Source organism: Pistacia vera, unplaced genomic scaffold, assembly GCF_008641045.1.
Source record: "Pistacia vera cultivar Batoury unplaced genomic scaffold, PisVer_v2 Contig673, whole genome shotgun sequence".
Lineage (NCBI taxonomy): Eukaryota > Viridiplantae > Streptophyta > Magnoliopsida > Sapindales > Anacardiaceae > Pistacia > Pistacia vera.
In genome coordinates, this window is record NW_022196527.1 from 586,868 (window position 1) to 601,978 (window position 15,111).

General features: G+C 34.8%; 2 protein-coding genes across 2 annotated transcripts; both read left to right on the plus strand.

The window, feature by feature from the left end:
• Window positions 1–6,994: 6,994 nt before the first annotated feature.
• LOC116113160 (GATA transcription factor 18-like) lies at window positions 6,995–8,695 on the plus strand. The gene is made up of 2 exons (XM_031399317.1): window positions 6,995–7,828; window positions 7,997–8,695. The coding sequence occupies exons 1-2, from the start codon at window positions 7,382–7,384 to the stop codon at window positions 8,294–8,296; spliced, it is 747 nt and encodes a 248-aa protein (XP_031255177.1). The 5' UTR covers window positions 6,995–7,381; the 3' UTR covers window positions 8,297–8,695.
• A 3,489-nt stretch (window positions 8,696–12,184) lies between these two features.
• On the plus strand, window positions 12,185–15,014 carry LOC116113045 (monoacylglycerol lipase ABHD6). The gene is made up of 4 exons (XM_031399186.1): window positions 12,185–12,915; window positions 14,193–14,282; window positions 14,372–14,439; window positions 14,736–15,014. Exons 1-4 carry the CDS (start codon window positions 12,262–12,264, stop codon window positions 14,869–14,871), a joined length of 948 nt encoding a protein of 315 aa, XP_031255046.1. The 5' UTR covers window positions 12,185–12,261; the 3' UTR covers window positions 14,872–15,014.
• The last annotated feature ends 97 nt before the right edge of the window (window positions 15,015–15,111 follow it).

The window sequence follows — 15,111 nt, forward strand, 5'->3', positions numbered from 1 at the left end:
AGTTAGTTATTTGTTGATTTAACAGGAAAATGGGGTTTAGTTAGGGTTTTAGCAGTGCCAGCGGTGGCGGGAGAAACAGAGTAGTCAGACGGGACGTAGAATATTTGTAAAATTGGCTGCCATATGGATTTGGGCCGGGTTGTGGGTCAATTACATTCTAATGTTAAATCTGGGCTCAACCTTCGGTCCAGCTGCCTTTTAACATTGAGTTTTACTTAATACACTACGACAGAATAATTTAGAGATGGCAATGGGCCGGGACCGGGTACCCCTTGGCCCAGGCCCAAGCCCGATCCCATGACAAAGGCTCAGTCCCAACCTGGGCCTATCACAGGGATGATAAGTAAAGCTCAAGCTCAGCACAATAAACTTTTTATAATCTCAGCCCCGGCCTAAACCCACCCATTTTATAATGTGCATTTTTAAATATTAATAAATTTTAATTTTTTATATTTTTAATTGTAGAAATAGTTCTTAAATATTAATTTGTTTTTAAATACTCACCAAATATTAATAAATTTCAATATATATATGATAATTCTGTAATTAGATATATAGTATAAAGGGTAATTTAGTAAAATTAATAATAAAATTGTCGAGCCAGGACTGAAGACAACCATGTTCGGCCCATACCTAAGGGGGGGCCTTAAAATCAGTCATAGGCCCAAGCTCAAGCCCGCTAACACCAGGTAAAGCCTGACCTTTTCGGAACGGGCTAGGCCAAGTACCTTGAAATACCGAGTCCATTGCCATCTTTACTCCGACTCACTTCTGAATACAAATTAATAGAGTAAACGAATTTTACCACCTAAATAATAGTTTAATGACACTTTTCTATCAATAGACTTTTAAAATTTCATTTTACTACCCAATTTATATTCCGTTTCTAATTCCAGCATCGTTGCGACCTCACACCACCACCATTCTCTTCCTCAATAATCACTCATCAAAACCCCCTCAAACACTACTCCCGCCAATCAGGAGCAATCGAGCGATTAGGATTTACACAGTCGTCCTTCCCAATTCAAATTCCGATCAATCCCAACCATAAAAATCTAACTTTTCATCGCCAAAAGACTCATCGGTCTCCCCTCTTCAGAAACCCCAACATCCTGGATCGAGTTTGTTCTTTGTTCACTGTCGGAATATAAATTTGGGTAGTAAAGTGGTATTTTAAAAATCTATAGGTAGGAAAGTATCATTAAGTCATTATTTGGATGGGAAAAAGTTGTTTACTCCATATTAATATTACATAAGGCATACAGGCGAGTTTCTTTCTAACTTGGGGGTTTGCTAACACGAAGTATATGGAGTAAATTATGCGAATCTATGTCTTAATTTAACTCAATGTGCATTTTAGGAATATGAGTCCTTTCTTAATATAAGTTTTATCCATAGATACTGGTAAAGTATATAACATGGGAACCTCAAGAGGTTAGTCTGGCAATCAAGAAGGTTTGCTCATTTCATTGACTTTTTGGGGTTTGAATCATCTTAAAGTTGTTTATCACATTTGTGGCTTATCTTAAAACATTGGGCTTGTAAAGTGTTCAATGGACCCCAAAGATTAGTTAAAATGCGTGAAGTTGACTCGGACACCCTGGTCATAAAAAAAAAAAAAAAACATATAAAAAGGGAATATATATCCATCATATTTGAATAATAATGGAATGTATATAATTTTGAATAATAGTGGAATAGTTTTCAAACTCTGCATTTCAATACTTGTTTTAGGTCTAGCCTTTGGGCTAACTTCTATTTAACCATTGTGCTGGCTAAATGTAGCATAAGTATTTCTAGTTAAACCCACCTGATATTATGTGAATTGTGGTAAAAATTGAACCCACAACTGTGTGGTTAATAGTAATTGCATCTGTTATCGTCCACTGAACTAATTTCCTGTTTACTAATATTGTTCAATGCTGGCAAAATTGGCCCCATCTGTTTCCAGGTTTTGGAACATTACACTTGAAAGAAGTCAAGTGTATTTGCAATTGGCGGCAGCACTTCTCATACTTGAGTGTTTCTAAAATGGAGCTTAAGCTTTATTATCAATCCACATTGTAAAGCTATGATCATTGATGTACTCAGAAAGCGGTTAGGTGAGATCGGGAATTCGCCATATTTAAATCTTATGTACAGTACTGTTTAATCACAGGATGGTGATAAGGAGTGCTAGAAGGTTATGCTAAGCTGATGTGGTTAAGATTTGCCAATTGATTGAGACAATGGAAAGGCACAGAACAGAACTGTCCTTTACCAAGATTTCGTGAATACAATGCAAGAAGATAAAAGAGATTATGTCCCCACTCCATTACATCATAACCTATTGACCCTAAAACCCTTTTGGACGTTCCAGGCCTTCTTCCAAAATTCTTTGTTGAGTCTTGGATAATTACAACAATCTTTGACAGCAGCTCATCATCCTTCACTGCATCTTTCTGTGTATTTTCAACCCAACAGTCATCTTAATTAATCATTTTATTTATATACAAATTTAATAAATGTGGTATCTCCAAGAAGAAATTTTTATACTGATACCATTTAGCTGTACACTAAAATTTCTGGGTATAGATAACATAATATATTTTAGTTTCGAGTTTTATAAGCATATATTAGGTCAATCTTTAATACATTGAGCCCTAGAGGCGAGAGACAAGCTTTTGGCTCAACAAACAGGTTAATGGTCTGTCATATATATATGCTTACCGACGGCCAGGAGATAGTTTGGGGTATGGCTTTAGTTTATATCTGTTGTCAATCCAGCCTTCTAGGTCAGTAATTAATTTATGGGACAAGCCAAGAGGGATTTCTCATTGGATAAAGACTGCAAAACCACAATTCACAACCCAAGATGGGAAATTGGCTAAGTTAAAGTCTAAAAGTATATGAATTAATTAATAGTCAATTCAGTCTACTGGACAAAAAAAAAAAAAAAAAAAATGATACGAAGTTGAATGATTCTTCCAAAGAAATAAGTAGTTCTATTAACATTCTTTAGTCATCTGCAAAAGGTATGAATTAGATTCAAAGTGATAAAGAGAAAGAAGTTATTATTATAAGAGGGACAAAAATAAACAGTCACGTAAAGAACATGTACTGATGTAGGAAGACTAGATCCAAGTGAATGATACCTCTCCCAAGATTGAGGCATTCTACAGCTTCGAATCTTATTTTGATCAAAAGAAATCTTGTTTCCTACTTCCATTGCATTAAGATGAATTATTTTCTTAACGCCAGGTGTCCGCTGGCTTTTTTTTTTTTTTATTGATTCATGAAAAACTTCTGATCCAACTTTATATAAGATCGAGCTTAGATATATAATACAACCACCAGTTTAATTATTTGTTTTTTCTACAGTGTTATACAGTCAATTCAAACCCATTACCTTACTTTATCTCACATTTAGCACCCTTTATCATGAATCACAGGTATTAATCTTATACTTCAAAGATTATTATGTATAATTTTTAATATTGCATTTTAAAATCACATGTTAAAGCATGACTCTTACTTTTATGAGTTGAATATAATTAAGAATTTAAGATATAGATTTTAGCTCTTTTTAACCCTCATATTATCAATGTGTTAGTATTAAGGCATGTGCTTAGACTTCATACCTACTTCACCAATATTATACTGCCAAAATTTTATCTCAAAAACTATTAATTTAATCATTTATCATTCTATATAAATAATATATCATCTCCTCATTTATTTATTGTTGTCACAACAAGATATAATCTGAGATGATATTATCATAGGTTGGGCTATAATATTCGTTTGATTAATAATGTTATCTATGGGAGCAACTAATTGATCATAATTTCTTAAGTGGATAAAGGAGATAATATACACAATGGATAAAGAGTTACCCTATTAGTGCCACTGAAATTTCAGCACAGCAGAAGGGATTAAATGAGCAGGCATGGCCAGGCATGAGATAATCCATATACTACATGTTTGACATTCAAAATACAAAGTACAAATTGATTTACCACAAACGACACATAACAATTATTTGTATAGATACAGTTTTAAAGCTTATTAATAATCGTACTTGGAAATAGAAGTAAGGAGTTTTTTTAGTATTTTTTACAGTAGCTTCATCAGTTGTGAGATTTACTGGAACTGTACCTTAATCTTTTTACAGTGGGAAGGGAAGGATAAAGGAGAAAGAAGTGTTAAATCTTTAGATAAGAAAATAGTTGGAAGGTTTGAAAGACGTAAAGTGGAAAATTTATTCAGAGCTAGCTATATTTGAAGCTATTCAGTCTGAATATCTTTAGATTTCCTTAGAGGGGACAATTAGAGGTTACAGTGAGTCTAAGGTGTGAATATTGATACTGACAGTAAGTATCTTTTTAAGGACGGCTTATGAGGGGTTTCTCCTACAAGGCACGAGTTCCTTTATAAATCTGGGTCAATTGGGGTCATCTTATCTCTCTAACCCTTTAACTTTTCTCTATCTTATTTTAATATTATTACTTTAATCTTACCTGGCATTGGAAAGAAAGAAACATCCTGTCAACAACAAAATCACTAGAACAATTCCAATTCCAAATCCTTTCATATTCCAACAAAAAAAAAAAAAAAAAAAACATTTGAAATCCTTCAAACCCACACAAACACAGATATAGAGAGGGGAGAGAGACATTCCAGTTGTATCTTGTTGCTTTTGAGGAATGTATTTTTATGTGCTCAACAATACAGTGTTCAAAGCTCATTATTAATTTAGAGTCTCAAGGGCTTGTTTAATAACACATTTGCATGCATGCATGCAATCTCTCCACGACGCCTAGTGGGTGGGCATGCATTTTCTTGATTAGTGAAGAGGATTATGATTAATGATTATTATTTACAAGGCAAATCAGATACGATCCTCCTTTATTTACCTTGGAAAAGTGGAACAAAACAAATCAGGTCCCACCAAATCTAACGAGCCACAACACATCATCATTAATGAGCATGCATGTAGAGAATAACAATGAGGCGGTGAACCTTAATTATTTGAAGGTTTTAGATGAGATGAATGATTAGATTAAGCAAATCCCAGAGTTTGTTTATTAAATAGGGTATAAACAGATCCTCATTAATTACTCGAATATTTATAGGCATTAGAGCAAGCTGTAATACATCCCACTCTCATAAACAGAGCGTTGATATGATAGTGGAGAGAAGAGACACATGAAAGGGTGTTTATAAAATTCACGTAAAAGGAGATCGCGTGAAGGGATAAACAGTGCATGTATAATAGCAAATATAACACATAGTGTCTTGGGCTAATCGTAAGTTTTGTTGGTGGTTTACAAAGTGAATAAATAGAGAAGAGCATCTTTTGGAAAGCGGTGGTCGTCCCGTTTGTCGAACTATGAACTCACCAATCTCTAGACGATCTGATTCTGTCTTTCTCTCTCTTCATGTTTTTTTGAATCTTTTGATCAAATGGGGTCGGTGTTCCAGAGGAGTTTGTTCGGGTTTTGGTTATGATGAATGTGGGGTTTTAACTTTTAAGGACTAGTATTTGCAATATTTTTTTAAGTCTTATAATAGTTTGTGTGATTTTGTTTTTGTTTTTGTTTTTTTAATTTTTTGACCTTTTCTTTATTGAGTTTCCATCTTTGACTCAAGATCTCTCGCCAACAAGGAGCAAATATGTTGCTTTGATGATTGCAGAGTATCCCATTTGGATACCTTTATCTCTCTTTAACTTAGCTTTCTTTTTGGTGTCACACTGATCAAAATCTCCGGATCTTCTACTACTACCAGTCTACAACTATTTCTATTATTATTACTGTTACTACTACTACAACACTACACACCAAAACACTTTTTGGATTTGTGGAGAGTTTTTGGATTCGGAACCTTGAGGTGATTATCATTACTAATTTGGCTTTGTATGCTTCACGTGATTTCAGGGTACGAAGAATACTGTATCTCAGTGTTACTGCTCCTAATGACATTCAAACTGCTTGTTTCTCATAAGGTCTTATTATTCTCAGATTGCAAATTTGACGAATTCCACTCCCTATAACCCCCAACCCCTCCTAACAAAACAAACCAACCCAACCGCTCCAAAGGAGTGTGAGAATCAACACAATTTGAGCTCGTTTCCCTAAAATTTATTAAATAAAAAACATGGTTGAAACGAATACGCATTAAGAAGTAGGTAATAGTAGTATAATTAATTAATATGAGAGAATGTGGCACAGTGATTGAAGCGTGGGGAGTATTGTTATTGTAAAGCGCGTGTAAATGAGAAGAGAACTATTCCATTTTCCTTGGGAGGGTGGCAGTGACAGAGCAGAGATACGGATACGGACAGAGGTTTTTGATGTATTGGGTTTGAGAGTAGTAGAGGGAAAGGAGAGGGGAGAGGGAGGGAGGGAGGGGAAGGGGGGCCTCGTGATCGGAGAAGGCAGATCCATGGAAGACTGTTCCCGCTAGTCACGTGGGCTCTTTTGACTAACCAATGACCAACCCATCTGCTCCCTTAGCATTGTTAAGAGCGCCTCCACCGCAAACCCCACCTCTTTCTTTTTATTTTTTTAACTAAATCTATCTAACTTACTTTGCCTATTCTGGGTATAAATTGAGCTGAAAACTCCATGCAGTTGAAATGCAAGAACCAAAATTCTTAATAAATACACTAAATAGCAGTGGCCGCAACGGCGCTATAGCAATACTTTCACCGATTCATGTATATTTTCTTTTTATTATTTAAGCACTGTTGCATATACACTTGCCATTACCCTACCACTACTTCACTACTGACTCATTTCACTCAATTTTTCATTCACCATTTTTTTTTTTTTTTCTATCTATAACATGCACTCTGGGTCCCTCTCTGTCTCTGTGTCTTTATATCTCTCTTACTATATACGTATGCTTATCTCTCCATTTGCATTTCACGACAACGTGGACTGCAGGTGCTGACTGTTATTTCGCCATTTTATTAGCTTATAAAGCTACCAGACAACCAACTCTTCTCACTCTCACCCCTCTCGTACCATTTTAGCTCTCTCTTCTAAGTTTTTTTTTCAAACACTATATTATTACATCTCGCTCTCCTCTTACCACTTTTACTATTTGCCTCCTACTCTCTGAGTATTTCTTTAACTATAAACTCACCATCACCCATTTGTTTATTATTGCATTACTTCTCCTTCTTTGTTTGAATTTCTCTCACTTTCATAAACATAAACCTCTTCTTCTTCTTCTTCTTCTACCTCCTAATTTCTCTTGTCCTTCTTCTTAATTTTCTTCTTCTGAATCCGTTCATTTGATCCTTTCCCTAATAGTTTTAAATTTGAAGAAAAGGAGAGATTGATTGACTATCCTTTTAACAGAAGGGAAAAAAAAAGATAGAAGATTTCAAGAAATGATGCATAGGTGCAGTAGCTCTCAAGGAAACATGGTGGGTCCATGTTCATGCGGTCTGTTTCATAGCCAAAGCAATTCCTTTTCCATGCTATTTTCGATGCCAAACCACAAATCTTTCGATGAAACAGACATGTATTGTTCTATGTCCCCTTCTTCTTCCGTTGATTGTACTCTATCTTTGGGAACCCCTTCTACTCGTTTGTGCGAAGACGATGAGAAGCGGATCCGCCATGAAAGACGCTCTGATTCTTGCATGTCAAACTTTTGTTGGGATTTATTGCCGAACAAAAATACACCTTATGCATCACAAACGCATAAGCCCAGCCGTGGAGGAAGTACTAGCTCCAATAACAACCCCGCTAATGATCCTCTCCTCGCTCGTCGTTGTGCTAACTGTGACACAACTTCTACACCACTTTGGAGGAATGGACCTAGAGGCCCAAAGGTAGTTACTAATATAAAAATTCCTAAATTTAGTTACATATATATTTGAGATGTACGGGAATATATATATATATATTTTTTTATAATTCTTTATATATATGCACTTTTTCTTTTGAATCTGGTTTTCTCCCTTGATTAAGCTTTTTAACTAATTTGATATTAATTGCAGTCTCTCTGCAATGCCTGCGGAATTCGGTTCAAGAAGGAAGAGAGAAGAGCCACAGCAGCAAATGCAAACAACACAGGTGCAAGTGCAAACGCATCTGGAGTAATGGAGGCACACCCTGGTTACCACAACAGTTCATGGGTTCACCACGCACAGGCTCAAAAAATGCCTTGTTTTTCACCGGCGAATGAATTTAGGTTCATTGAAGACAGCGATCAAAATTCTGAAACGGGCATTCCCTTTCTTTCCTGGAGACTCAATGTCACTGACAGGCCTAGTCTTGTCCATGACTTTACAAGATAAAAGAAAGTAAGGTCGACGGTCAAGATCATGAAGTGATGGAAGTGTGACCATATATATTAACTTATTGTGTATCACGATGATGATGTTGAAGATGTCTATGATGGTGATGGTGATGGTTATGGTCCCGTTTCGTCTCGTCTCGTCAAATCCAATTCTTTTTCTTTCAAGTTGTTTTCCATTTTTCTTCTCCGTCATACATAGATGGAGTGAAAATGGGATAATACTATGTGCTTATTTTGCTTTTCTTCTTTTTAAGTTTTTTAACTTTCTTTTTTCTTTGATTAGTTATATAAAACCTTTCTGTTAGTTAATTCATTTTCTCACTTCTCGAGCTAGGTGATGATCATGGTGTTGGTCATGATCATGATGAACAATGTTGATTATAAAAGTACCCTTTAATCCGTTGATGTTATATAAATTATATTTGTAATGTAGAACATGCATCTAGCTGAGTACGATTATAGTATTATATATTTATATGAACTAAAGAGTACTGAAACTATTTGTTATGGAAATGGTCCTTTTTGGTTTTACTGAATTTCACAAACTGAGAAGTTGGTTCATATCATATGATTCTGGTGATAAAATCTGATACTCCAATCACAATGTCCATCAACGTCTTTCTGATCTGAGCCGGAGGACACTGTTCGGTTCAGACAACAGTAAAGCCTTTTGTCCTATTTGCTTAGCATTGTCTAAAAAAATCCGACCGTCAAATTGGCTTCATCCTCTTGCACAGTTGTAAAATCCTGTACTTTTAAATTATCTTCTGTCAAAAATTCCGTTGACTCACACCACCCACAATTTATCACTACAAATATTTTAAAAATGGTGAATACATTAATTAATTTATCATAAAACATGAAAAACTGATGTCGAAGCTGAATTATTAATACCGAAAATGAAATTTCATTTCATGAGCTATCATATCATTTCAAGATTGATTTAACTGATGTGATATCGGTTCATGTGATCCTTCTTTGAAAGTCAACACTGTTCATGGCATAGAGGAATGGACAGAGAAGAGAATAGTTGTTGATGGTTGCAGATGCAGAGAACATTTAATGCCAAGTTCTAGTACTGAGTAAAGGCAATACAGTAGTTAAGTTGCAGCATTTTGCCAGAAAGTATTGGTGTGAAAGAGGTGCTTAGAATTTGGTAAACTTTGCTCAAAATGGAGCTACTTTCTCTTTCAGTATGCTGACAAAGTTAAAAGTCTCTGAACTCTGTACCATTAGAATAGAAAATTTTGAGGTTTAATTTATTGATTGAGAGATTATAGTCATTAATATTTATGTGGGCATAAGCAGAAGAATTAGGTGAAGTAAATAACCCATTAGAATAACTCCTCCAAGTAAAAACATCAAATTAAGCTACTGGGAATTTTAGATTTTTCCTTACTTGTAATATGTAGACAATATTGTACAATTATGTAAACAATTAACAAATTAACTTGATATAGCTTCAATTTGCGGCTGCTTTAATACTTTGTTCACTCATTTACTAAAGACAAATCTCATTCATGTAGCCTTTGTTATTAATAGATAATTTATCAACAATGGGCCTTTGCTAACCTTCAAGTTTTTTGAGCCTTTCATTTCTTATTTGGGCTCCGCTAGCATCATCACAAAAACTGCCATGACTTGATCAAATATTTTTATTTTATTTAAGTTTGAAGTTTTGTATAAAATCAAATTAATGAAGAATCTAACTATTTCGGGCTCTTCTTTCCACTAAAATAATGAATAAATAAGGGATTGAATAGGCTGTAACTTTTTTATTATTATTATTTTTTTTTTTTTTTTTTTGGGTATATTCAGGCCTAATACCTACATTAAAGTCTGCCTAATCTCAGGGCAACGGATGACAGATCACTCAACCCAAAAGTAATTACATAAATATATAAATATCTCTTTTACAATTCGAATATAAGACTCTCTAGATATAATTAACCTCAATATGAAGAGTTTGTCATCTAATCACAAGGAGAGAGATAATAGGCTAAACTTTCTCAAGCTTCTCAAAATTAAACAAAATAATTTCCCAGAAATAAAAAATATTTTTTTCTATATAGTTATCAAACAGTTACAGTAATTTATAAAATTTCTTTTGACGTTTGATATGATAACAAAATAGTAAGGCAACTCCAAATAACAAAGGGCAGAGAGAGAGAGAGAGAAGTAGTAGAAGTACAGGTGTTTGAAGAAGGCACAACCCAACCTTACCCATGTTTGGAGGGGGAAGCTTCCATGATTTCTATCAAATTTTAAGAAAACTACAACGTGTGATGTCGCCTTTGTTATGGTTATAAACAAATTTATTTGTTTTTCTTTTTCTGGAAAAGAGTATAAAACTTTTATCACTTTAATTTATAATTTATGATATGCATCTTATTCACTTGATTATGGCTATGACTAATAACCACTACTGGGTGGCCTAATGGTTAAAGAGTAAATGGGGATCTAACAAGGTCTCCTGATTTCGAGTCCCTACAGCCTCTAATAGGGGTGGTCACTAGAGCTCTTACCTGATTGATAGTTCAAGTGTAAGTTAGCCCAGACACTCTCAGTCATACAAAAAAGAAAAAAAAAATTCATCCCAATTTCTTTCACTTACGCCCTCAAAATGTGAATATGTGTCTGTAGGGGTGTTCGGTTTGGGGTACCCTGCATTTTTTTAAGGACCCGGAATCGGAACCGATGGTTCCTTGAAATTTGGAACTAGAACCAGAACCAACGATTCCGGTTCCTAGGTACCCAGAGCCGGAACCTGTAACAATGGTTCCGGTTTCGATTCTAAGTACCCTATAAAATTTTATGACCCCCCAAAAGTTTTTAAAATGGCAAAAAAACCCTTAAAAACTTACAAATACCCCTCTGACACTTGTTAACAAAAATAAAATTACAAATTATAAATTCAAAATTACAAACTCCATTACTTTGTAAATGTAGATTCTCAAAAGTCAAATCAACTTACTTTAAATGTTATGAAATATAAATATAAATGTATTCATATTACTTTTTCTACAAAAGTTTTTATTAACCCCCTACTCTTTAATTTTATTTTATATTAGTCTCAGTTCCCGTTTCGGTTCCGGTTCTCAACTATAAGAACTAAAACCGGAACCGCATAGTAACAGTTCTAAAAATTTGGAACCAGAATCTACCCGTTGACGGTCGGTTCTGGGTAGGAACCGAAACCAAACCCCGGGTACCCGCCCATTCCGGTTCTAACCAGTTCTTTTGAACACTCATATGTGTTTGTATATCTAAGAACAAAAGTTTACTTAACTTATAGTTCTTAACATATACTACCAACCTAATCAAATAAACAATAGTTAGATATGATTATGAGAATCTTTTACAAAAATATGTTTGAAACATTAAGAAAATCATATGTCACCTACCACATATATATTTTTTAATGTCAATGTCTTATTTAAGAATCAGCCTTATCTTAGTATGATGTGGTAATAGATACGTAGACATGTGGTGAAGAGTAGGCAGTGCAGGTGATCAAAATCAAACAACCTTGGACATAAACTATTCAAACCTCAAAGTCAACAATTTTACAAATGTTTACAAAATAACAGTTTAACAAATCTAACCATAAAATTTACCAAAAGATTGTAAGGTTTCGTGCAAGCTAAATTAATGTATTATATGGACATTATTGATTCATTAAGCCACGACTACATCCTCTGGCCCATCATTTCATTTCAACTATTATCAAATTCAACACTCAGTGTATCATTTCTCCAACTCTAAATTTCTATTCTATAATTAAATAATGTAAAAGCACCTCGTTTTGTGGCAACAGATAACAACCCGGCACCAAACCTGCCTTTCTTTTGTTTAATTTAAAACCCTTTCACTCGCTTTATAATCCCTGCTAGATTTGAAGAGAAGAAAACAATACATACTGGGGGAAAGGGAAAGGGAAAGGGAAATTAACCAGTGAAAGAGATGGTGAACCTTGTGGCAGCACAGAAGCCATTGTTGCATGGGCTCATGAAGATGGCTGGGGTGCAACCCTACACAGTAGAGATCGAGCCAGGCACCGTCATGAACTTTTGGGTTCCATGTGAAACCTTGAAGAAACCGAAAAAGGGCGAAAAGAATATTCAAGAGCTGAACAAACCAACCAAACCAGTTGTTGTTCTTGTACATGGTTTTGCTGCTGAAGGTATTGTCACTTGGCAATTCCAAATAGGTGCCTTAACTAAAAAATACTCCGTTTATGTCCCTGACCTTCTCTTCTTTGGGGGCTCCAGCACAGATAATGCCGATCGGTCACCGGCTTTTCAGGCCCAAAATTTGGCTAAAGGTTTAGCAAAACTTGGGATATATAAGTGTATCGCAGTGGGGTTTAGTTATGGTGGCATGGTTGCGTTTAAGTTGGCTGGGTTGTATCCGAGTTTGGTTGAGAGCATGGTGGTGTCTGGTTCGATCCTGGCCATGACTGATTCTATAACTGATGAAACAGTAAGCAGACTTGGGTTCTCTTCATCTTCAGAGTTATTGTTGCCGAATTCGGTTAAGGGTTTAAAAGCTCTTCTCTCTGTTGCTGTTCACAAGAAGCTCTGGTTCCCTGATCGCCTTCATAAAGATTATCTTGAGGTAATTTGCACTTATTTTTCAATTTCTACCGTTAACTCTTTTCATAATTTTTTTACATATAGTTTAATGCTCATTTGTATTCATATTTAAACAATGTCTGGACTCTGGATAGCCATTTGCATGAGTAAAATCACATGGTTTCCGTTGAAGGATGATTGATCAAATTACAAATTGAAAATTCCCAATAAAACCAGTTAGGTAGAACTTGCACAAATATATGCCTGTCCATGTGGCTGATGAGAATACCATATATAGAGAGGTCATTTTTGTTCTTTGCAAATGCCAAATGGGTTTGCGTATTATTCACATCTTGCATAGCGTATTTAATGCATAGTACAGGTTTAATTTGACCTACGTCACAAAGCCAATACGACAAAACTGACAGGGATCAATGATTCGAAAAAGTCTATTAATATACCATATTTATAAAATATGTAAATCAATAAATTCATGTTATGTATATATAATTTTTAGAAAAGTTTTAGAACATTTTCCTACTCGACTAATAGTTGACACTAATTCTTTAGATGTTAACCACCCTTAGTGTTCGGGTAGATCGATAGAGACTCTTGAATATATTATTTGAAATACCTTGAATTTAATCTTTCTCTATTGTTAATAGGGATAATCAGTGAAGGGTTTACCAAATCGTTAACTTATAGGTCCTGGAGGATTAGTCAAAATATGTGTAAACTGGTATAAACATCCCTAATCACCAGGAAAAAAAGAAAAAAAACTTTAAATGTTGAAAGTGAGATGAAGTTTTTATAAAACTAAACAGACGTTAACACGGTTTCCTTTAAATAATTTGAAGTTGTAAATTAGATGCATATTATGTTTGTAGTACCATTCCGTGACGATCCTCTTTGTTCAACTAACTACACCTAACTATTATTCCGATTAAATTGTCAAACAGAATTGCTGGTTTAAAGCAGTGTTGTGGTGATTCATCTAGAATAGACATATTTAATAGCACCCCAAGATCATTTTGTTATCTTAATTTTGGTAGTTGCTATTANTTAACACGGTTTCCTTTAAATAATTTGAAGTTGTAAATTAGATGCATATTATGTTTGTAGTACCATTCCGTGACGATCCTCTTTGTTCAACTAACTACACCTAACTATTATTCCGATTAAATTGTCAAACAGAATTGCTGGTTTAAAGCAGTGTTGTGGTGATTCATCTAGAATAGACATATTTAATAGCACCCCAAGATCATTTTGTTATCTTAATTTTGGTAGTTGCTATTAACGAGGTGTTAAGAGTAATGACAGGTGATGTTCACCAATAGGAAGGAGAGGTCTGAACTCCTGGATGCTTTGGTGATAAGTAACAAAGACCCCATCGTCCCAAAATTTCCACAGGTAACCAAATTAATGAGCACCTTCGTCTGTTGTTTCATTTTCCCATTTCTTTTTCCAGAAAATGATAAATTCTGGCCAACTACTTGCAGAAAATACATCTCCTATGGGGTGAGAAAGATCAAATATTCAATCTAGAGCTAGCCCACAACATGAAAGAGTATGTCAACTTCACTTTAATTGCATTTATTACGCTTCTGAAGTCTGAGCCTCAAACCTCGATGTGAAACGTACATTTAACAAGGACCTTCAATACTCCATAAACAAATAAAGCTATATGATTTTGATCCAGATATTTCACTATCAGACCTTTATATATATAAAAAGACCAGTTCACAGATAGACAAACCAGATTAATGATCAATATTATTAGTCGGTAAAGAAAGTTGTTAATGGAATGGTTAAGAGTTAAGAGTCCCATAAAAATCTAAGATGACTTTGGTTGTTTGCTTACAGGCAATTAGGAGAGAATGCAACATTTCAGGGCATAAAGAATGCAGGTCATTTGGTTCACTTAGAGCGACCTTGCGTCTACAATAGGTATCTCAAGCAGTTTCTTGCTTCTCTACATGCAGAAGGATCCCAAAAGTGAAAACTCACACCATCTTTCTGAATGATCCTCTCCGACTGTTTCTTTTATTCAGCATTATTGTTTGTGTTCTGTAACATTCCTCAGTGTTCTCCAGTAGAATGAAGAAACCTTTTATTCAATATACTGGATGAAAAAAATAATATTAGAAGAATTTTTGAAAATAATAATAACAATATGGTTTTTGTCTTCCTTTTTCCCCTTACACCCAATAAATTATGCACATGATTTATAGAGCAACGA

What these genes read in the sequence shown, in the direction of transcription:
- LOC116113160 (XM_031399317.1), top strand. Translation starts at nt 7,382, where the DNA reads ATGATGCATAGGTGCAGTAGCTCTCAAGGAAACATGGTGGGTCCATGT. An exon ending in ATGGACCTAGAGGCCCAAAG is followed by an intron (nt 7,829 to 7,996) that starts GTAGTTACTAAT and finishes TATTAATTGCAG; the next exon opens with TCTCTCTGCAATGCCTGCGG.
- LOC116113045 (XM_031399186.1), top strand. Translation starts at nt 12,262, where the DNA reads ATGGTGAACCTTGTGGCAGCACAGAAGCCATTGTTGCATGGGCTCATG. An exon ending in TTCATAAAGATTATCTTGAG is followed by an intron (nt 12,916 to 14,192) that starts GTAATTTGCACT and finishes GAGTAATGACAG; the next exon opens with GTGATGTTCACCAATAGGAA. An exon ending in TCGTCCCAAAATTTCCACAG is followed by an intron (nt 14,283 to 14,371) that starts GTAACCAAATTA and finishes AACTACTTGCAG; the next exon opens with AAAATACATCTCCTATGGGG.